Consider the following 25,423-nt stretch of genomic DNA (forward strand, 5'->3'; position numbering starts at 1 on the left):
GAAATCCATAATAATTCATTTGATACCATTCCTGAGCAGCTGTTCTCATGCTCTGCTGCAACAGCAGGGCTGTATTTATAATATCTGTGCTGTCTTCCAAACCAGGTAAGAGCATCACCAAGCCCCATTTCTGAAATCCAAGCAACCCACATCCTCTGTCAAAACCTGAGTGGGTGGAAGGACTGTAGGAAAAAGGTTGAGTTATCCTTCTTCTGAACAAATCACAAATGAACAGGAAGTGCAAATTTCACCCTACTGCCATGGGTGGCAAAGAAAAAAAAATCAGATTACCAACACAATCTTTCCATTTATCTTTCACGCAGTGCCACTCAACCTCCTTCTAAACACAGAGGCAGGAGGCAACACCTCCCAAAAGCAGCTGGGGCACCTGCAGCAGCTCCCTCTGCTCCATCACCAAGTGCAATCTGAGCACTGATGCTGTGGCTTTTCATGGGCAGCAGCTCCAAGAAGATTCCTCACAGGAAAAAACTACAGTGATATGTAATGTACAATAGCGCAAGAAATGAGAGATTTCCAAAGCAACTGGATGCTTCAATAAAATATAAGAATTTCTTTATGGAAAGGGTTGTCAAGCACAGGCACCCCAGGGAAGTGGTAGAGTCACCATACCTGGAAGTGTCCAAAAATTGGTAGATCTGGCACTCTGTGGTATGGTTTAGTGGGCATGGGAGTACTCAGTCAAAGCTTGGACTTGGTGATCTTGGAGGTCTTTTAATAGCCCTGATTCTGTGATCCTCAGGTATGCTATTTTTACAGATTATCTACTCAATCTACTCCCCACCCAACACCACTTGTAAATGCACTGTGTTGATCCTGTTCACATCACATTCACTCGGTATGTCTCGCTGCCATTTACAACTGTGCCTCAGGTTTGGATTTTATAAGGCCACTGCATTGCCTGATAACTACTCCCTTCCTGAACATACAGTTCCAATACCAAATCTATAGAGATCAGGAACTGAACCTGAAACAGCAGGAAGCTAAGTTTAAAAATACTTTTTTCCCTATTTGGAAGAAAAAAAAAGTAAAGTTTCGGTTTAAGATTTTTAACCTGTTCTCATTCTCACAATTCTCTTCATCACTATAAATGTAAGCACAGTGTCCCACATAAACAAGATATCAGGAGCTAAGCCTTTCAAACAAAGGAAAACAAGCAACATAAGGAAGATAAAATAAAAGCCTATCAGATTTTTCACAGGTTTTTGTAGTCTCATCTTTCTCACTCCTATACTTCATATACGCATATATATACTATACTCATATACTTAGCAAACAGTAAAGTGTGAAAAACTCATCCTAAGAGCATCTATAAAAGTCAATAAAAGAGTGTATGCGATAAGATTACACAATTTTTCCATACTCCTTGCTTGCTGCTCTCCCTTTCTACGCCATGTCCCATGTAGGTGGCAAGATCTTTGAAAACAACACGTATCATACTATATTGTATCATCACTACCAGAAGTCACTGTTTCAGCTGGTACTTCTACTTGTTAATAAACCATAATACCCCTCCAAAATAACAGACACATTATTTTAAACTAAACAAAGAAACAAAAAATTAAGAATGAGTCATACTAATGTCTTAAGGAAGAAAAAAAAAGGGGGGGGAGGGGCGTGGATTTACTTTTTGCTTTGTATATTCTTTCTTCCTCCTTTTTAGCCATAGTAAGTTTTTCTTTAATCCAAAGAACCAAAGTTTGCAGGATCCCTGAGAACTGCTTTAACACACCAAAAATAACAAAAAGCAAAACAACTATGGTACAGCCTTAAAGAAGAGTCAACCACACTCCTGTATGCTACATCTCTGTCATCCAAATTTTCTGTAGACATTTTCCTTCCCACTGCTTTGCAGAATAATTAGTGGTTTAAGTACCATATATATAACTAAACATAAGCAGGATGAGGTCAATGTATATCAATAGCTAACACAGTCAACTGATTGGGTCAATCCAGAGAAAACAATTTTTAAGCCCATTCTTTTTTTTTTTTTTTAATATAACAGGGGAAAAGAGCCACAAAAGTACTTGTATCTTTTCTGCTGCTAACATTTTTCCCATTTCCCCTCTATTACCCTTTCCAATAAAAGTTTTTGCTTTGAAAAACACCCACTCTTCACCTTCATCAGTAACAAGACAGGGATGACTGCTGGGAATGAGTCAGTAGGACACAGTACAGGGCTCTGGTGTTGCCTCTTGCCTGATCTGAGAAGTTACCACAACATTTTCCTTTTAGAGGTTTCTAACACTCGGAAAATATATTATCTTATCTTACCCTTTTGGGAAACATTTGTCTGCAACTGCCTTCCAGCTCTTGTCATGGTGCCCTTCCCCTCCACTTTTTCCCATCTTCAGTTCCTCTGCTTTGGTGCAAATGCCCCAATCTGGTGACACTGGTAATCAGTGATTTCTACAGAATCCAGCACCCCAATTCAAATTTTTCCCTTGTCTTGCATTCCCTGACTTCCCAACAACTATGTATTCATTTTACACATTATCTTATATTATATAATGCACATTATCTTATAATATATTTTACACATTAAAGTCAACCTTTGCATTCTGAAAGTAGTTTTCTGAAATGAAAAGGTTCTGTTTTTTTTTTAAATATTCAATACATTACAAAACCCTTAAAAGATACTGTCTGAATGATGATGGTTTGCTTAAGAAAAATAAATCCTTTACAGTTACACAATAGTACATCTCAGGAATTCAAAAACACCCTTCAAAATAAATGTCACAAAATTAGGTAAATATTACAGTACACACTTGCGTGCTTTTCTATTACAAATTGTTTTGCAGGGTAAAGCAAACCTGACAAAGAGAAGAGAACACTAAAATGCAGGGGCCTTTCCAGAAAATCAGTTTCACCAACAAGGGTAGAATTTTGCTCACAGATTTGACACCCTGTCCATTTCTTTTATCACTATAGTCATTGTAATGTACCTAATCAACCAGTTGTATCAGAAAACAGAATTTAATAAAAACAAGTGTAGCACTAACCTGGCAGGAAATTTATTAAACAAAAATATCACATTAAGTCCTGAGAAAAAGCATAAGTCTTTGAAAAGCCCCATTGGACACAGCTATGCCATTAAATTTACATAAAGCAGCCTTTGACAGACATCTCATAATTGCAAATTTCTCCCTTTCCTCAAAAACAAACTTTTTAATGAGACATTCTCTGTTCCAAAACTAATAAAAATTTAACTGCATATAATTTGTACTTTAAAACAACAATGAAAAAGATTATAAAGAAAGAGGGAGAAATCTAGAAAACTAAAAGAAGCAGCTCCCCTCCGTCTGGTATTTGCATTCCAGTTTTCAAAGCTGAATCAGGAAGACAGAGGGGAAAAGGACCAAGTCATCAGATCCATAGTCTATACGAATCTTAAAATGAGACACCAACTAACGATTGTGCCAGGAAAAAGGTGCTGATGAAAACCAGTCATGGGGCGTTCCATGCTGACTAAACCTTGATGCAGGTGCTTCAAGGAGAGATAGAAAAACAAAAATCAAAATTGATAATTAAATTATTTAGTCATGAAGTGGCTGACTAGCTGGCTTCTCAAATTTATATTATCCAAAGGAAAGACCACACAATGAAATCTGCTGTTTACAGGATGCAGGGTGGAAAAGCCAAAACCCTGAGCAGAAGTAAGGGTACAGTATGGTAAGCAGTTCTTTTGGTGATGGTGCACTACCTTCAGCAATACTCACTGTGGGGGAACTTGCTCTTGTTCCCATGGAATTCCTTTCGGTAACGTGTTCTGATAACTAAACTATTTTGTTTGATCTAGACATTTACAGGTTGATTATCAAATGCCTAATCTTGCATCAGTTAAAATAATTGTAACTTACTCTCTTGATCGGGTCTGGTCCAGTCCTGCAAGGACAAGACTGCCAAGTTTATCTGACAGACAGAAAGTATCCCTATATCCCTGATCACTGTAGGCTTAGAATCAAAGCTATTCATTTTGAACAAAGCTGGGGAGAACCGGGGAAGTTGATGGCACTGGGATGTGCTATTACTGGAGGCAGTAGTCTAGAAAGAGGTGAAATCAAGCACCAGTCAATGAAGAGCAAAGTCTCAGAGCAGATGCAAAACTAGAGGCAAAGACAGAAATGTGGGGGCACTTACCCTGAGGGGGCCCAGTGCACAACACTACAATTTACCCTTGGCTGAAATGACATGTGACTTGCTTCATACCACCAGTACAGAAAAATATTCACTTCCCTTACTGCTTCAGGTCTTGTCTATTATTTGCAAATTATTAAAATACGGTCTTTGTGGTCTCTAATGCAAGAGCAAAAGGTCAGGAAGTAGTAAGCCTATACCAGAAAATATGTTCCTTCAATTACTGAGTGCTCCTCATTTATCATTATATTTTCAGATGTATGATTAGACCATTCCCAACCCTCCTAACATCTACAGTATTAGTTTGGCAATGTATTTCTTCAATCAGCATGAGTAATTAACCAATAAAAACAAGTCAAACACTCATGTCCAAGCAGCATACCATAATCACCAGAATTATCAGCCACATATGTAGTCTCTGGCAAGCCATTGCGAATTATTATGATGTGATCTAATTTCCAGTCAAGGAAGATAAAAGTGACATGTATATTATCTATTACTGGATTTTTGTCTGGACTTCTTTGCTTAATAGGACAAATTCAGGTCATCATGTTTTCTCCTTATAAAACACTGGCATTTTTTTCAGTTACAAGTAGGCCTTGCCATGCCCCCAGGCTTACTGAAAAACAGGTCAAAAGTCTCTTCCACAACCTTTTCAAAGGCCTAACTGAGAAATCAATATCTACATACAGTTTCCTTCGCAGGTCTCCTGTAGCTTAAATGAAGAAAGAAAAAGATGACTTTTTACAGTTTTATTTAGGTCTTAAACCTCTTGGCACAGGTTTATTTAGGTCTTAAACCTCTTAAACCTCTTGGCACAGCCAATATCACAACACCATAAACAGCAAATAACCAGGTGGAGGACATCATATGAGCAGGATACTAATAAGGAAGAAAGAATAAGCAAATGTTCTTATTTATACACCTGGCAAAGGACATGGGATTTCATACAGCAACTTGCTGACACAGGCTCTGAATAGAAGACAGAAAATAACTGTGAGTGGGCTTCAAAAATTAATCAACCGAAATGACAGAATTTCAGCATAACAAAGTAATTGTGTTTATACTTTCACAGATTAAAAAAAATCAGAAGGAAAATTCTGGTAGTCTCAACATGTGACAGATTCTGTGGTTATTGTATCAGCAAAGCTTTCACCTTTCATCTATATAGCTTTACAACTCAGCTGCATCTGTATATTTTCACAAGAGGAAGGGAGAAGGGAAAAATTCAGTAAAGATTAAATTAGAGGATCGTTAATACCACAAAGCTGCCCAAAACTGAGTGACTGCTAAAAAAAGGGGGGGCTGCCAAATACTGACTTTGCAATAAGACATTTCTTTAAAGACAACACAACACCCACATTAAGTACACAGCACTTCAAAAACCAACACCAGGTGGTCAGAAGACCATTACTATGAAGGACAAATCCATTGCTGCAATATGTCATTTGAATACTGATGAAACAAAGAGAAGCACAAGCCTGTGATAAGACGCAAAGATTTGGCTTTGAGCCTGGAGCAAAGGGCCCCGTATCAAGAGACATCCTCCCTCCTCCAACTGCCCCGCGGTTTCAGAGACAGCGGAGGCTGCGCCAAGGCTACACCGGATGTACTGTGGATTCCTGGGGATGAGCGCCAGCCTGACAATGTGGTGGGGACAGCCAAGTCCCTGACTGCACCCCACCACACATACAGCAGCCCCCCAATGGAAACAACCAACAACATCTGGAATAGCCTCCCCGGAACAGCAGCTCCTCCATGCCACAGGGATTGTGTGGACATGCTGTGGGGAACACCAGGTGGATGAGAAGAGCTCCACACTGCCATGTTCCCAGAACACAGCTGGGCTCAGAGAATGAAGCTGCTCTTCATTTCACCCTTCTGAAAGTCACCAAACAGCTCCAACATAATTTATCTAAATTTTTCCATATAGAAACAGCTATCAGTATTTCCAGGAGCTCAGTGTCCAGCATGGCTGCAATTTAAGCACATCCCAAGCATGTGCTCTTGATGTGCTAGTTGAACACACACGCAAATGTGTGTTTAGCTAAAGAGTCAGCAATACTTAACTCAGAGAAAAATACAAAATCCACAAAATTTTTGTTTTCAAATAAATGTAAGTTGCACATTCCCTGAAGGGATTAACAGTATTTCTAAGAAAGCAAAATAACATTAAGTTTTAAAGTGGTTCCTAGCAGTGGGCTGTCATTATGCTGTTGAACATTTTGTTCAGTTGGCAGATCTGCTCAGCCTAATTAAATGCACTTCAGACAGTAGAAACTGGAACTATATTCCAATCCATCCTAACCTAAGGAAAAAAACATACAAAAAAGCTAATGTCATCTTGGTAGTGTGCTTGCAGAAAACTGCAGGAGAATGAAAATTACCAACTCTGCCATAGATTAGCAAACATTTTGCAAAATGGCATAACACACAAAACCTTTTAAAAAACAAGTTCTTTGCAACCCTTCAACTTAGAACATTATTCTCACATTCTCACTTAGATGCATGTTAAAAAGCTTCCATGTATTGATTTTTATAATTAGAACATGAAGCAAATAGTACCAAAAAAAAGTGTCCAACAGCCAACATTTAAAAACATAAATATGTTCCTGAATAATTTAATGGTTATTTCCCAGTTTCACTCCAAGCCCTCAAGCCACTCGGTGGGTGTAATCTGTCCTAGACTCAACTGTGGCTGTATACTTTGGCACTGAGTCAAAACAGAGAGGTTATTGTTTGATTTATATGCCAAGGGCCTCGTAGATAAAGGGCTAATGGCAGGCTGATGGCTTCAGCCTTTGCATATGGTGTTTATACAGACCCTTCTTTCCCCTCCCTCCTTTCCGTGTACACTCCAGGAAGGCTGTGTCACATCAAGATCAAGTTAATTAATTAACTCATACTAGCATAATTTTATTGATAAAACAATTGATTCACTAAAGGTCACACAGAGTGCTGTTAAAACACCAACTTTTCTGCTTCAACAACACAAGGTTTTGAGACTCACATTTTTCCAAGCTGCAAACAGGAATTTTAAAGAAATAATCTCACTAAGAAAATAGATGAAAGAAATTAATCTGTCAATTAAAGTGTACTGCAAAGTTTAGAAAATAATCAGTGCTTCATAAGATATTTAAGCAAAAAATAAATCACATCCTACAACAGAAAGGGTCATGTAAATGAATTCTCTATATTGTTAGTTCTGCAAACTATTGAGCTTCTCCCAAAAGAAAACTAGAGGTCTTGCATATCTGATATACTTTGCTACTTAGTATATCCAAACTAAGAGTATTTCTAGTATATAAGTTTCTATACTGTTAAAATACTTCAGAACATAGTCCTGTATGACCAAGATATTATTGTTAGATTTTAGGAAACTTCATTATCAAATTATACAGTAATTACTTTTCTGCAAGACAAAAGCACCATCAATTTTTAATTTAAAAAATACAATCTCATTTTAAAAATATAGACAAAAATCATTACAGTAAGACTAAATGTTTAAGAGCCTTTTGTCACCAAATTATTTTAAAACACTTCTTTTAAACAACAGACATATAAAAAAGAAGCTGCCAGGCATTTTAAAAGCAGGTCTAAAATAATATTTAAAACATTGCAAATCAGCTTGCAGCCACCAAGGCTGAAGCGTTTTGAGCAAAACTGGGAGCTGCTGATCAGCCATCAGTTTTACAATGGATTCTTCTCTGGACTACCTGAAATGTCTGTGGGAATAAAAAAGGTGACAAGGAGTTTGTCAGTTCACTGTATGTTGTTCAATATCCAGGTATACAAACCAAGGAAGTACAGTATTCACTGAACTAACACAGTAGATGCATTCATGTAAAGGCAGGATTTGCCAATAGCAGTCAAGAATTTCTTAATATTTTGCCTCCTCCCTTGTTTTTACTTGGGTCTCCTTGCGCCAGTAATACTGACCCAGCATATGCAGAATCACTCTGCAAACCAAACAAGGAGCAAAGAACTTCCTTTGCCTCTCCTTGACAGCTGGGAGGTGCTGCCAGGCAGTTCCACAGGATACAGCCCATGTTTTCCTTCATTACTGGTTTTGTCTGCAGCTGACTCAACATGGCCATAAAAAGCCCCAACAGGCAGAGCATTCTTTGAAAGCTCTGGTTCACAAAAGATGGGTACATTGTGGAATGCACCAGGGGAAAATTGGTTAAAACACACCAATAAGACAAGGAACAGTTACTGTACACAAGTTATTATATTCCAGCTATGATATTTAGCTTCATAAAGGCATACCTACAGATACAGACACTTCAGGGCAATGCCAGTCAAGCAAACTTGAATTCTGCAATCTTTTCGGACATGGGATAAAACAGATTATTGCTTACCACTAGGAGAAGAGAAACTAAGACTCACAAGACACAACCAGCGACTAAGACCAACAGTATTAGGAAAGTGCTCTTTGAATTTGTTATTGAACATCGTGAGAGAATAAGTTTCTGTTTATCTTACAAAGAAGCATATGGAAGTATGGGACAGGATTTTTACAAACATAGTAGCAAGGTCTAAAATATGTTGAGAAGACAAGAAAAGTTAATTTTGACAAAAGACAAAAATTGTGAAGATAGTGATATCAAACAAGTATTTAAATATCACCGTAATTTTAAGTTGCAAAACTGCTGTTTTGTACAAACTATAAATGACTACGTTCCAAGAAAACCATGACCACTATACGCCAAACCAGGAAGAAATATGCTCCCTGTTATCAGCAGAGCCTGGGAGAACTTAAAAATAAACATTTCAGGAGGTACTTATAAACACAACCAACACAGCAACCCCAAGATGTCACAAAACCTCTCTGTTTACCTACAGTTCCTTGCTTTGGGATGAATTCCTTTTCCTTCCTTTATAGATAATGGAAAGTAAATCAGACTCTTAACATTTGACATATTTTTGGTCCCACAGGTGAACTGAATTACAATAAAATTTAATAAATAATTATTAAAAGGTTGGCAAGGATTCAGTTCACATCAGGAATTGATTAAAAAGAAGGGAAACAAAACCTCCCAACAAAAGTAAATGATAACATAGCATTCTACATTTTCCCTTTTTTTCTTAAATAAAAAAATAAAAGAGAAACTTAACTCTATTTGGCTCATTCATATCTACTTTACAGATGGCCATACTTATAAATTAAAATGTGTACACAAGTCTGATGAGTGTGGCAAACCACCATCTGAAGCATGTTCACCTCTTGCCAAACCCACCATCTTCAGTTTTATCAAACATTTCCTCGATCCAAGCATCATGTAAACTTGTAAGGACAAGCATTTTAATCACAGTCTTGTTTCATGTGGATCTAAATATAGACATTTTTGTGTATGTATATATATATATGCTGTGATACACATACAATAAGTATTTTGGCTTCAGAAAGCCAAAAAGTTTAACATACACACTTAAACATCTATGACACAAAACAACTTTACTTGCTAATAACCACATGCAGGAGACAATGCAGCTGTGCATGAATGATGTTATTAAAAAGTAATGCAACTCCGTTGATTGTTTCCAATATCAAATAATTACAGTGTAAACCAATGACACCAGTGTGCATTAAACCAAGACAGCAGACAAATAATCCCTGCACTGTGCTTTGTCATAGTCAATTCATACAAGTCAGCACAAACGCACGCATGCACAGGTACACACAGTGTACCTGAAAACTGCTTAAGAAATCCTCTTATTCTATTTATTTAGACTAGTAATACAGAATGTTTGTTTCAGCTTAATAATAAAACAGTTACTGAAAAAATTCTTATAAAATATCCAGAGCTTTCTTTTTATGTAGAATTATATATATTTTATTTTTTTTTTGTCTCATTATTTGGTCACAAAAATCCTCTAGCCAGATGGCAAACACAGCACTTTCCTGTGTTAAAAAAGAAAACTACACAGTCCAACAAATAGCTTAGGGATCTCTGGGTTCCCATCCCTTTTGAGTTCTGTTTATTCTAGCTATTCCCAAGATCATTAATATCCATTTGAACCTGTAAACTTGAAGGTCAACAAAAGGTGAAACATAAGGAAGCAATATAATATGGAATATTCAACTAGATTATATATTGTGAAACATTAACGCAGTTTCCTTAAACCATACTTTAACTTTTTTTTTCCTTAGTAGTAGAAAAGATAGGAAGATAATCTCCATATTAAACTAGAGTTTAATTTGGAGGATTTACATAATAGCAAGCAATTTCTTCAATTTCTTTTAGTTAGTAATTTTAAAATTAAATAACTCCGCCTTTCCAGAAAATGCTACGCAATCAGAATGAAATGAGTAGAAAAAATAGTTATCAAACAATCCAGAGATGGAATAAAAATACACACCCCAAATTGGATAATATTATAGAAATATCTTACCAGTGTCACAAGCAACATATCTAAGTCTGCATTGATTGTTGCTGTTAAGCTACAGCAGTTATGTTACACGCTGTGTTACATGTATAAGCTTGTGACCAGCAGCACTGAGAACGCACAAAAGCCTTACAAATACAACACCTCTCAACATCAAGAGGGATCTGTTTGTGGACCAAGCATCAAGTAAAATCTCTGCAATTCCTGGACTACCTTTCCTCTCATAGCTATCCTTCTGCAAATGACACATGCCAACACTAACAAAGCTATACATGCAGATAAACCAGATCACCTCTATTTGTAACATCAGAAGAAAATACAGATATAAATTGTTGTGCCCTACACATGCTATGGCATCCAAATACAGTACATCAAATCTGTAAAATCAACTGGCTAAAGAGAAGAGGCTGATATTGCAGGGAGAAACTGCTCAGATTAGGACTCTTCATCTTCCCAAACTACCCTGTGAAGAGGAGAAGTAGTGCTTAATTCCATAAAGCCCTATTGCCTGCAAATTACAAAATTATTGGATTTAGGTTACTGACCAGTACACCAAAGCTCCCTTTGGAAAATACTGATTTAAGTATAACACTGTCACACACACACTGGAAGTCATGTAAGCAAGCTGACTTAGCTTTCCAACTTTGTACGGCAGCTAATACCGCTACAAGATAATTTCTGCATTAGCTATTAATGTTTTGGGAGAAAGAAAATTCTTCTAAACAAGTAAGGCTGCTCTGGGAATTATTGAAAGAAGCAACAGCACCAGCATGAAATGGCTGGCGAAGAAGTGGGTTCAACCTAAATAAATTCCTGAAGCCAGCTCTACTCACATTCTACAAAATCAACAGCCAGTTTCACACCTTTGCATGACTACTGTACAAACTGCAACATTTTTTGTCATCATGTTTATTCTGAAAGATGTTACCCTGAGGCAAGTCTTGAGGAAACAAAGGCACTTTTGGGAAGGTAAAGAGTGTAGGAATGGAACCCATGCAGAGCTGTCACTGCTCGCGGGGCTGAAGCATGAGTGGAAGGGAAGCATTAGTCACGCAAACAGCCTGAAACAGGAGCCATGCCTGGCAATTGTATCAACAAGAAACAGAGCATCATCCTCGCCTGAAGTCCTTTTATGACAGTAACTTATCGACTTCAAGAACCTCTGAAGTCTGTAATCTTGCATGATTATTACCCTGTAACCAAATGCCTCCGAATATTTTAAAATGAATTTCAGTGTGTCTTTTTCAAAAGCTGGATTATCTCAAAAACTTTACTGAAAGTATATCAAGAAAAGAGGGATTTTATTAATCTTTTTTAAGGCTTATTTTTTTTAATCTACAGAAAGTGTACTTAAACAGAAGGTTGGATCATTTTAACCCTACTTGCTGACAGCTGAAGCAGAGGGAGCTAGCAGTTTACTTTGAGGGTAAAGCAGAACAAACAAGACATATCTCAGGAAAGTAGGGCTGGTTTTGACAGATGCCAACTGATCTTTAGGTCTTACTAATCCTTGAAGCATTAAATCCCACTAAGCACCATCTTGTATACAGACGTGATTTTGAACATGCTCTGTGCAAAGAGAAAAGCAGATTAACTACCCACTGGGCAAAGTATCCTAGCCCTAAGATGTGGTCAGAACACCTCAAACCAGTCTAACTCTTATCCTTCCTCCAACCCCAAGCTATTCCTTTTAAAAATTATGCTATTTAAAACCACATAATACATGTTGTTAGAATTTCTATCTGTAAACGAGCTGGTAAGGTTCCTTCTCTTCTGCAATAGCTTCACAGCAGTCATCTCTGCAGAAGAGCCTTTATTACAGGCAACACAACATTTAGCTATTCTAAAACTTTTCCCTTATTAAATAGTACTAAAGAGGATCTTAAACAATTGTGGTGATACTGAGGCACTCTGTGGATAATGATACATCACACTTGGACTTGGAAAAACAAGTTGCAGCTCCAACCAAACATATGGTGGTTTTGTCACTTCTTGACAGGTACTCAGGACTAAGCTTCTCTGCATTGACTCAGCGTGGGACCAAGTTCTAGAAGTGCTCCTTCCTAGTCTTCTCTTGCACCCCCACCCCCACAGTCATATACATTCCTTGGAAGTCTTCAGAGATTTCTCAAAAGGGTCTCCTGTAGAAAGAATAGAAAGGTAAGATGTGTAGCCTGGAATAGCACGTGGATTCCTTGTCAAGTAGAGTTAAAAGCCAAACAAACAAAAACCCAACAAAAAGCCAAAAATGAGAAGGTTATTCCAGCTGTCCATCACCATTCAAAAGCAGAAGTGATACCTGATCTTTAGACCCCAGAGCAACAGTTAAATGCAGACTGGCCCAAATAAACAACCAAGCACACCACAGCAACTGGAGGACTGCCAGAAACAAAACAACTGACATCCAGATGAACATTTGCTTCCCTCAAGACAAACAAATTTAAAAATCACTGAAAAGTGAAATTTTTTCTGTCAGAAGAAGAATTGCTTATTGTGACCTAATCCACCCTGTTCTGCACCTAGCAAATCTGGACATATACCACTTCACAAGGTAAAGGGAACAATTGATGCTGAAAGACTTCCCAGATTTCTCACAGGCCTCTTAGCCCTCTTGCCCACTGTAATAAAACAGGCCATCATTTCAGCAATACCCCAAAATTCACTCTTGCTCCTTTAATAGTGGCCAAACACTGCAGGGGCAAAGGAAAAAAAGTGCATACAAATAATTTCTTAAAACTTTCTACTCATAACCATCAGTTAACCCCGTCTGAATTTCAACTGGCTGCCTTTTAGTCCAACAAAATGTTTCAGCAAAATGTTTCATTCCTACAAGCTGCAGGACAGCTTATGGAGAATGCCAGACTGAGTTACTGCATGAATCAACTTAATTGAAAGCTTCTGAGTAGGATTTTGTGCACTACAAGGTACAGCAAAATTCTTGGCAAGCATCTCTTTAAAACTGTGTCTATTAAAGACTTACTTGTCAGAGATTTTAATTTCAGTTTTGGACAAAGCAATGAATTATACTAAATATAAAGTCTGATCCTTACAACAAACATATTGCTTGAGAATATTACATGTAACACAATAGGTTACTTTAGAACATTGCGCTCTGCATTTTAAAGCTATTACATAAGGTTATTTTAATAAAAATGATTCCAGGGAAAGAGCAGTTAGTAATGAGGTGCTGACAATTGAATCTACATTTAGGGATTGCACTGGAGTGCCAAGTCCACTTTTACAGATGCGCTGCTTAGCTGTCCAGTACATGTCCTCAGGGCATGTAAGACCAATGTATTTTGGGTCACGTTTGGCAGCAGAGACAGATGAGACAAGTGAAAACATTTACCAAGAACACATCTGACGTGTGTTTTTCTTATTCGAGAAATGTAAGAAAATAAACCCAGATACCATGGAATGCCAGGAATTCCTTCTCCTCCATGTTTTTGATTTACAAGGCCAATTTTTGGTAGTCTCCTTTGACCTCCCTCCCTCATTTGCTTGCCTAAGGCCTGGAGTCATCAATGCAACCTCTTGACCAAGCCATTTTGAGAGCTTAACGTACAAAAATACATCTTCATCACAGACAGAAAGACAAGTCTTTGCATAAATGACTCAGTTACCACAAAAATCACTGCTTAGTATGTTTTATGGTATAAGTAGTCAAAAGAGTTAAAAGAGACGCTTTTTATGAGTTGAGAACAAGTATTCAAGTAGATACTTTCAGTTCCAGAATAAATTGTGAAACAAAACCAAAAAATCTGAAGCAGTCTTTACATCTTAAAGATGAGATCTTTGAACATGCAGAGCCAGATTCATTGCTAGCATGTTGGTCAAACTAAGATTAACTTGAAGGCTGAATCCCGCATATCTTCATTATTCCCCTCTCTCAGTTCAAAGTAGCATATTTGTCATAGTTTCAATGCAAACCTAGAGCCCTAGCTTCCTCAGATCTCATGCAAACCTAATATGGACAATTCTAGCCTTCAAAACCAAACTGACAGCTATTCAGAAAGAATAAAGCTCCAGCCTCAGGCTTTCATTTTTATAACCATTTCCATACTCTGGTTGATCTGTCATGAGAAACAGTTAAGGACTTCTGTTCACATTGCATATATTTAACTGGTGTTCTGGGTATCTTCTCACAACTCCTTCCTGATACACTTCTGCCTGCCACAGAATGAGTGATGAGAGCAGAATTCTGTCCTAATCCAAACTCTGGATTTTTGGTCACTTTTTGTAGTCATTCAATATTAACTCTGCATCGTCCTCCTAAAACGGGCTTCTATAATCAGTTTGGTGCCATCTAATTCCCCCTCCTCCACATACCTCCTTACCAGAAAACCAAGTGTCCCATTGATGGCATTTTCTGACCTGTCAAAGAAGGTCTGAAGCCACAACCCATTCCTATCATCAGTAAGAACTGCAGCTTTTTCTATTGAGGTTAATTTCCAATTTTTTTAAGGGGAAACTGGAGCTTAAGCAGCCACAGACAGCATACACATTCAGTTTGTGTTCTGTGGCTGTTTCCAGTTAGTGAAAATGACCTGATATGGATTTCTTTTTCTTGTTACTTATTTAAATAAATAGTAGAGTTGTGCAGAGAATTAGGTAAGGTCATAAAACTTCTTCTCTCCCCACAGAGGCTGGAAATCTTTCCCAGTTGAAGATCATTTTAAAAAATATACTCACAACCTATGGAAACTTGGTGGAACAGAGTCATCCAGAACCTGCAGAAGGACTGTCTGGGGGTTGCAGTTCATCAGGGCATAAGAACTGGCTTGGCTTGGTCAATATTCACAGCCACTTTTGAAACTGTGAACAATTATAAAGTAGCAATAGCCATTTCAGCATCCCCTAAATACACTTCAGGAAAAATCACACACAAGTAAACACTAGACCTAGGGATCATGAATTAGATTCCAAAGATCTGCCATCTAAATAACAGAACCCCTGTTAAATAGCAGAAAAGAATGTTGGATTTCTGGCTCAATTACATTAAAATCAATAGCTGTGTATGTATTTATCTGTATAAAAACAGAGTATTTCTCTGTGCAAGATTCTATCTACTTTTCAAAGTAAAAGCATCCTCAAGTTCTGACAGGTAAATAGCTGACTTCACATAAATTTAAGCCTGTGAAACCTTTGATTCCTGGTTCATATTAAGTCTGGAATCATGAAATAACCCAAATCATATAGTCAAAACTTGCAATCAGACCAGTTGCCAACAGATAATACTGTTTCCTTCCCAAACATTACTTTGTCATCCAAATGAGCAGCTGTCATTTGTTCTTCTCATCAGCCTATTATAGCACATTTCTCTCTGCTCTAAGATACAGCAGGCTTACTTTATAGTATAAAAATGATAAACGAAAACACCCCTCCAGGTCACTCAGTCACTCTGTTCTGGCACTTTGGTTGAACAGCAAATGAGTAATGCTGCAGTATGTAATAAGGCCAATGCATATCACTGCATTTTAAAACCTCGCTGTTGAGGTCATTTAGGAGGCAAACTTGAAGGCAGATGGCCAAACAGAGTAAGAGCTAATCTTAGAAAAATCTCACAACATCAGCCAAAGCAATATTCTCCAGGAGATAGTACTATAACAGAAGAAAGATCAGAGCTCACTTTGGAGAACCACAAAGTCTGCTGAAACAGACACAGTCTTCGTGCTACTATTAAACTCTGAATACATCTGCAGGAAAATGCACTGTGGCCACACCAAGAGAAAAGCACTTTGCAAACATACACAGGGGAAAAAAGAAACTCACAAAATTCCCAAACAAAAACATTAAGGGAACAAAAAAAGTGATGTCAGTTTTAAAAGAAATGCTGCAGAGAGACAAAAAACCATTGCCTCTAAGCAATGTAAAGAGCTTCCCTTTCTGTCCTGGGTGCAGACAGTAGTTAGTCTTTCTGATAGGTCATCAAAAATAGATTCGTCCTTCTTTATATCTTGCAAGGAATGAGCCCGCAGAACAGGGCATAATGATAACAAGGGAACAGCTATAAGACAAACTATCTGAGGGTTGTACTCACTGAATTTCCTCATAGGTATTAAGCTACCTTGCTCTGATAACCAGGTGAAGATGCAAGTACTTGGACATGTTGATGGCTGGACAACTTCAGGGTAAAAATCAAATTTATTGTGTCTTTCCATGGACAAAGGAAAATCAAAAACTTGGGACTTAACGGCAGAAGTCAAATAGAAGGAGAGAATATGGAGAATAATACAAATACAGGGACTCTTTCTTCTTCAGAACTAAAAATGTCTTCAAAAATTAAGCCTTAAGGGTTCTGATTTTGCCATTTTCACCAAACTGATTCTACAGGCAACAGAATCTGAAAACTCTTGATCCTTGTACTCTGAGGACTGCTATGACAGTGTCAGAGAGCCCAGGAAAAACCGTCAGAATTCCATCTGAATACTTTCATTACTAAGCCTGGGTAGCCTAGACAAAGAGGACAGTTAGAGGTTCTCAAAGTACAAGAATGAAGTCTTGAGCAGTCCAGCTTCCCACAGCCCCCAGAAGTCCTTTTTGTGGGCTGAGAGGCATAGATAAGGAAGAGCCACCCAGCTGATGCCAAGAGCCTGTCAACTCAATTAATTCTTTATCTCAAGGAAAATAAGCTTCAAACTTCCTCTTATCTAGAAGACAACTTCTAAGGCTTCTGAGGCCTGTCGTAACAGACAATTGACAAAAACGTGGCACCTATTAGGGAGGAGGATGCTTGGACAAAGAACCCTCATGAGATTCCTCTGCTGCCTACCTCTACATACTCACTACTGCAGCAAAATGGGGTTTTGCACAGGGGCAGCAAGGTCTTCTAACAATGCTGTATGTTACACAGCACAGGCAAGCTGGATGTCTTGACCTTGTTCCAGAATTTTCCACTCTCAGCACAGCCCTCTCACCCCTTAATTTTTTCCATTTCAGTGAGGTTCCATGTTGAAAGAATCCAGGCAAATATACACATTTATTGTAAAATATAATAAATTTTATCAGCTTGTTCATCTCATCCTGTGACAACAGTCAATTACGTTCATTTGATTCTGGCTGGTATGAAACTGAGCAGAAAGCATCTCCTGGAAAGCTTGTCCTGACTGACAAACCCCAGAAGCTGATCCAGCCCAGGCTCTGATTTCCAACAAGGAGATGCCCTGAGAAATTTCAAACAATGAGGAAGCTCTAAATAGGCCTCGATTCAGGACTGTGCTCTAAGCCTGTATGAGTACAGTAAAGTGGTGATCAGGAAGGCTGCCAGTCCAGGAGCACAGGGAAGAGAGGAAGGAATGCTGTGTTTGGGGCTTTCCTACTGCCCAATCCACCACTCTGTGAAGCATCTCCTGGTTGGACTGCAGAAAAGGCAAAAGATACCACTATAAAAACCCTCTAGAGCACAATTCATCTCCCTGAAAATGGACCTTAGTGGCACAACAGGAGTCCTGGAAGCACAGGGCGAGGCTGTAATTTCACCTGTCATTGGTGAAAGAAAGTTTCAGAGTTTTATTTAATGCAATGGGATGGGTGCTTTTCATAAATTCTGCAGTTAAAACTTCCTTCTCTCCCCAAAGTGTGGCTCACCTTGTTCAGAAAGGCAGATAGGAAACAGCTGTACCATGGGTGGTGGCTTCTTTTGGGTTAGTTTGGGGATTTTTTGTCTTTGGAGCATTGAGTTTAGGTTTCAAACAATCTTTAGGAGCAGAGTTCAACAGAGCCCTGCAGCAGGGACAGAAAGCTGGGTCCCGGGAGAGCAGGGACGTACAGCTTCCAGCAGGGGGAAGTGTCCAGCAGCAGAAAAGCTGGAGGAACACCACTATTCCCCCCCACCCCCAAAGCAGGGATGGGCAGGGAGCACCCCGCTGCTGCTGAGCCACCACCAACATACCGGGACAGACCCAAAAGTAGTTTTTAGCACAAAGCTGTCTCTCTCCCTGTCTAAAAGAGCCTTGCCATCCTTTGTTTTGGGTTACCCTTCCTCCTCTGCAAGACTTGCAGTGGATATGAAGCAATATAGTCGTGACATCTGGATTTTCTTACTGCAATAGTAATGCTTCCTCTTTAATATTAACATTCCAGAAAGGAAAATTACTCGTACTTATGCCATAAATTTCCAGCTCATTCAAGAATAACACTGTCCCAAATTACCTTCTCATTATAAGCTTCCAAAAATGTACACATACAAAAAAAAAGTTGTGGTTCCATTCCTAATTAATATCTACAGCTGATGTAAAGGAAATATTTTTTTAAAAGATTGAAAATACCAAAAAGATCCAAGAACCACACTATTTAAAAAAACCAAAACGCCAATATTCTTCAGATGCTTGTTCCCTGATTAAAAAAACAATCAAATAAAAAAACCTCGAGAGAATAAAATCAGCCATTCAAAAAAGTTTATTTCCCAGATTAAAGGGGGACTTTAATCTCCTCTTCAGTTTTATTTTTTGTTGCCCTTTTCTTTGACATACACACACTAAAAATCTTTCATTTCAAATTGACATCATACATGTGACTGTTCAAATAATACTGCATGTGTGTTATACAGAGATCACTGGAACTGCTGTTCCATCAGTTCCCAGGAAAGGGGGCCAGGTGAATGCAACTCAAAACTGTCTCCCCTCCCCAGGGCAACAAAGAACTGTGAGTAGGAGTGGGAAGGACACAGTACCAAAGAAAGCACAAATGGAGATCCTGTTTTCAGTAGTCCTGACACCTTAACTCCCTCTGTACCCATCTGCACTGTTACTTGCACCCCCAGAGATCAGAACCCCTAAGATTTTTCTGCCTTCAGTGTGCAAACTTGTATCCTAAGAAACTCCCTGTTTTCCTGGTTTGGAAAACAGTTCTTTGGACAAGAACTACAAGAGGAATCAGAGGCAGAAAGGAATTAAGTGACCTGAGATCATGCTGCAAGCTGAAAGCAGAACCAGGACTGGAATACAAGTCCCCTCACCTCATGGCCTTCCTTTAGGTTTGGGGTTATCCAAGTCCCACCAGTACCAGAGGAGCATTGAATCTTCACATCACACCCAAATCAAAGATGCAGCTGGAGCGGGGCTTTCTTCTCCATCCAAATTGTAGCATTTGTAAAAAGCACTGATCAGTCCAAAATGTGAATAACAACCTTAGAACAAAGAATGATTGGGAGAAGTATGTATTTTCAACTGCCACTAACATGAGACACTGAAATTTCATCATTTTGTCTCCAGGAATGTCCTAATTTTTAACCCACTCCCCCATCACACCTACCTTTCTACTCCGAATACAAGACCTAAAGAAAGGTGTTTGTGGGTGCTGTGATTCAAACATCTGGCCTGCATAAAAATGCTTTCTGCATCACACAGATCAACATGGTCACTTCATACTCAACTTGCTATTTTCCCCCCAGAGGCTCCACCTGCTCTGTCAAAAGTGCCCAGACAGCTCAGCTATACTGCTTATTGAATTGCTTTAGGCATAGCAGCCCAAACATGAACTGTGTCACATTAAAATATTTCATCTTTATGGAAAAATGCTTGTTGTCGGAGTCCAATGTATATTGCATTAAATACACATATATTTTAAATAAAAATCTGGACTTTTTAAAAGGTTTTAACACCATACTGAATTATAAGAAGCCTGCAAACTTCAAACATTGAAAAAAGGAAGCAAGACTGGAAAATCAGGCAAGAAATCTCCATTCAGAGTTCTTAAAATGTATATAAGCAAATTAAATATTCGGTCTATTCAGCAAAATAGGAGCGCATACCAAAAGTGTTCCTTGGCTAATAAAAGAGCATATTGAAAAAGAGTAAACAGATATTCCTTTGGTTGCCCACAGTGTACATAAATCTTTATTTCTCACACACCACAGGCCTGTGATCAGGAGTCAGGCATCTGAACCCTCATTTGGGGTTTTAGGGAGCCACAGGGGCTTCATGCACCTCAGCTCCCAGCTCACAAGAGTCAGAAAATATAAACCTCCATCAAAACAAGCTAATTACTGACAACAAGAGGCCTCAACATGCTAAAAAAGGATCTTATAAACACAAGATGAGTACTTTGAGAAATACTGTGGCTAAAATGTTACCAAATGTTCAGGATGGATTGCTCACAAATACACAGAGCTTGATGTTCATCCAAACAGATCCTAGAAGCCACTACATGCATGCTTGAAATCGGAAGCTGAAATTTGGAAGAATTTCTCCAAAAACTGTATGGGTTATCAAAATACAAAGACCAGCAAGAGAACTGTAATCAATTTTTTCAAATCACCCCTACCACTAAGCTTTCACTACAATTTCACTTCTATAATGCATCATCTGTTTGAAAGGACAGGATGGCTACTACTTTTCTGAATCAGAAGCAGTTCTCACCAAGAGTGGATGTCTTTAGCAAAATACCTATGAACTGTTTCCCTTCTGTTGTGTACATCCATCTGTATATAAAAATGAATCAAATATTTTGACACAATTCTGAAGGAGCATAACTCTACTATCATCCACACTGGAACAGCAGCATGTCAGTGACTACAGCAGGGCAAACAATTACTCTGTGAGATTTTTGAGGGTAAAAAAACTAAAAAAAATCAAGAACTGCAGAATAGTTTGGGGTTTTTTAAAGAAATTCCCTCCCTCACAAAGAGAGCACCTTCAAAGTACAGTAACTCAAGCAGCATATGGCATTTACATTTTCATCTAAATCTTTAAAGAAGCCCATTATTTCCTTAGATTTGAGAAAAGAACCCTGCTTTATTTCACCACACCAACCATAAATTATTCATTAATTCAGTTTGCTAACTCTGTAACTGAGCCCAGATGTTTCTGCTGGAGTGGCATGCCATAAGAGAAGTTAAATATAGCAAGCTGTATGCAAGGACCAGACTCTCTCTCTTCTCTCACTAAAGCAGGCTCAAATATTACTGAGAGAAAACAATGAAAACATTTTAAAAATATTCTGAATATGTGAGTCTGAAATGCCACAGTCTGATCACAAAATTTCATGTGAAAGAGCCCCCACACATTTCATCTGGGTGTAACTGAAGTCGCTGGTCCTGTCTCTGGGGAAAGGGCTGACACTTTCACTCACCAGAGTAAACAGAAAATTAACAAGCAGAGGAACATTCCTTGCAATGCATCATTTACAAATACAAATGAAGACTTAAGTTTTCAATTATAAGAAGCACTTCTGAGCCAGCTACCAAGGCTAACGACCAAGCTGATGAGGAATTGAGAGCATCCTAAGGAATTTCTTACAGAATTGACACAGAAAACTACTGGTGAGAATTTTTAATCCATTTCAGTGCTTCAGAAAAACAACCACTTTACACTAACAAAGATGATTAATGTTAGCATTTATAAGCCAACACTGGAAATAGTCCTGTTGAACAGACTGGAAATTACCACCTTCAGCCACTGTTATGGTTTCAAGCATTCTTCATCAACTGTCTTAAGCTAGTTTGGAAGTGCCTATTTTTAACTAGGAGCTATCTTTGATCATTATATAGTTGGAGAAGAAGCGAAAAACAGGTTGAATATCACAGTGTCACTTGGAGTCTGAAGACTCTTCTACGGCCCACAACTCTTCTTCAGTTGTGAACAGTGATAACGAGAGATTTTCAGAGGTCATCTTGTCCCTTTGCTGTGCTACAAGGCAAGATTAAAACTGCTTAAAATATTTGCCTGATCCATTCCTAAAAATTTCCAGTGTAACAAATTCTGTACCATGAGTTTGCAGAGGGAGGGTATTTTGGAGAAGCTGTTATAGACCAGTGTGTTAATGGCACCACTGCTTTGGTACCAGGTATCAGCTGCTGTCATCCAGCTTTGCCACACTTGCATCTTGTAGCCAAATCCTGCTGTTCTTTAAGCAGCTGTGTCTATATGAGACTGCAAAATATGTTAAGACTAACTACTGTTAACAGAGGGCACCTTCCCATAGCCAGCAAATAAGCAAACAAACCCTGATGTAAATGTGTACTACTAGCCACCTTAGAACATAGTAAGACTCTGTCAGCTGTTACTAAAAACATGCATACATGACTGAAACAATAATTTAGCCATGGGAAGGCATACCAGCACTACCTTTCATCTCCTCAATGTCTATAATGTGAGAAACAATAGAGTGGTAGCACAGGTCAACAATCAATCTCAGGGCAGTAAATATAATTTTTTTTCCCCTAGACCACACTGACAGAATTTTCTTTATTAATGGTAGCTACTCAAAGTTAGCACAAAAAGCTACCACAAAATTCTACTATGGACAATGACCTCTTCATTTTACTGTGTGGACAGATCTTTAAAAGACATTTCACTTCTACTTCAGGAATCAGTAGGAAAGCAGACAGCGAGAAGCAAACCAGAACAAATTTTATTTAAGCTAATCGCCCGGCAGCAAGTTACAACTGAGTCCACCTCTATGAGGAAACGTTTCCTCCCCAATTTCCATGAAAGAAAACAGGTATGCAATACAAAACCTAGAAACTGGACCCAGTTTCAGCACATGTGAGAGATGGAAGGTGACAAAGGATCTGGAGGCTCTCAGAAAATAAAGACCATATGCTGCTAACAGTGGAAATCTGTGAAATTTTTTTTGGGGGCAAGGGAAGAAAATGGATACAGTGCAGGTGTAAATCACAAAACAAATCAAAAGATACGAATAGAAACTATATTAAATACCCTGTCTCAAAAAAACACTTTCTAATATATGAGGAGAGCATTATAGTAAAAGAGAAAGAACTTTTAATCTCCTTTGCACTGTATAAATTTCTAAAGCACTGCTGAGAAAACCATTTATTGAGGAGTGAAACCAGCACCTGGTATGTTTCCTTGTTTTTGCATAGTAACAGAAGCTGCAAGGGAGTTTTGGTTTGGACAACTAAATTTAGAAAGTCAGACATCAAATCTGATGCACTTTACTGGTAAAGTGTTAGCTTATACATTATATATAGCTAAGTACAATTGTTTGAAGTTACTGCTTTTTGGTTGCTCTTGTTTAAGCAAAAATCAGGCCCCCATGAAGCTGATTCTGTATACCTGAATTTGTGCCTTATTATCCTTCTCCACAGGTACTGTGTTTGAAAACAGGGATATAACCTCAAATTAAATTCAGCATCTAGCTAGCTTTATAAAGAGGCTTATGGAAAAAGAAAGTCACCATTGAGACCTACCTGTTTGCATGACCTATTAGGCAGAAAAAGAAATGTCACAAGAAGAATTCTTGGCATTAATCTATACTGATTTCTGCTACAGTAATCTACAACAATTTAAACAACCCAAATCTAAAAGGTCTTGAGAGTCTTCCACTTTTGGAAGTCTTATCTGGCGTACTCACATAGACTATTACATTCCAGCAGAATTACAACCAGATGGGATTTTGCTGTAAGCTCGACTGTTTTCTTTTGTTTCGGTTTTCTTAAAGACTTGTTCTTTGTTCATTTTTTCACATTGAGATAACAATCATATTCAACACTAAAAATATAAAAAATACAAAAAAAAAAAAAAAAAAAAAAAAAAAAAAAAAAGAAAAGAATGTTTACTTTGGTTGTGCTAAGCAGCCAGGTGCTATAATACTGCAAGTTTCATCTGTAGTCTGCAGTGCTGTGAGTTCCACCATGTTAACCATTACATCAGTCTTGTGGCCAGGAAGTTTAGGAAGCACAGAAAGAATCTTCTCTGCAAGATTGTCACCATGATGACCAACTGCTCCTGAAGAAAATGGAAAAAAACAAAAAAGAGCCAAAAACCATCAGGTGCATAACTAGAAAAACAAACAAACACAAGGAATTGCAAAGAAAATAACTACATGTTTTGAGGAGAAGGACACTGGTACTCCTAACATCAAAACCACATTTAGCTTTTCAAAAATATTTTTCTACTAAAGTAAAATTAATTTCTAGAATGTGTAAAGTGAAAAGTACCTAAAACATTTCAGATTCATTTAAAAAGCACTATTACTATTACTACTAAATTAGACTTAGTTTTACAGCTGTTAAATTTTCTGATTTTACACTTAGACATGAAAAGCTTTTTTTTTTTTTTTTGCCTAAGGAACTTGTTAAATAGTATTTGCAATGGTTATTAAAAAAGTAAGCAAATATTTATATATACATTCATATGCATACTATACTCCTCTGTATAAACCACTAGGGCTGTGCTTAAAAGGACTATATACAAGTTGCATTAATAGCTACCCAGACAGGCCAGCCTAATATTAAAATAAACAATCACCAATGGCATGCCACAATCAAGATCATATCACTTTTATACGAACTGAGGGCAGCTCAGGTGAAACAAACTTGAAATAACTAAACCAACCCAAGTTACAAAGTATAAAATGTCAATTTGACCACATTCCAAGAGAAACTCTGAACTCCAGCTGGCATGTTTTCTTCAATTTTCCTGATTTCAAACACACATGCTTTTCTTTCCATTCATGAACTTCCAACATAGGCTCTACAACCAACTTAAAAATATTAGGGCTGTGAGCCAAGTCAAAGCAGAAAAACATGACACACGCTACAGATAAAAAAGTCAAGAGAGAGGGACCAGAAACCTTATTGCCTTTAGGTAAGGAACAAGTTGAAGGTATTTGTTGTCTGCCACTTAAGCTATGGTTCAGCCATCAACACAGGGCTGGACAGCAGTGCTGAGCTTAGTTTTCCTGTCCTAGCTTTAATCACAGAAAAACGGGAACTTTTGAAGCACCGCTGACAGGCAGGAAAAAGTTCTCTCAGGCTATGGTCCCGCTCCATCTAAGTCCATCTGTGTGGCAGCTATCTGCTCTTATGTTTTCATCATTTCCAAAGACAGAGAATATCTGTTTCAACAGCTGAATTAGCTTCACATGCTCCATAAATCCAAACAAGGCTCTTACATCAAATACATTGCTAAGGTCA

General features: G+C 38.2%; 1 protein-coding gene across 1 annotated transcript in view; it reads right to left on the minus strand.

Annotated features, from left to right (window-relative positions):
* SCFD2 (sec1 family domain containing 2) overlaps positions 1 to 25,423 on the minus strand; it is a gene marked incomplete at its 5' end in the record, with an annotated part of 187,813 nt that overhangs the window by 158,190 nt on the left and 4,200 nt on the right. The window contains one exon of the mRNA XM_084203850.1: positions 24,065 to 24,233. Coding sequence (XP_084059976.1) covers positions 24,065 to 24,233 — 169 coding nt within the window. The remainder of the gene's footprint in view (positions 1 to 24,064; positions 24,234 to 25,423) is intronic.

The sequence above is a fragment of the Fringilla coelebs genome (assembly GCF_963513975.1).
Source record: "Fringilla coelebs genome assembly, chromosome: 4".
NCBI classification, from domain to species: domain Eukaryota; kingdom Metazoa; phylum Chordata; class Aves; order Passeriformes; family Fringillidae; genus Fringilla; species Fringilla coelebs.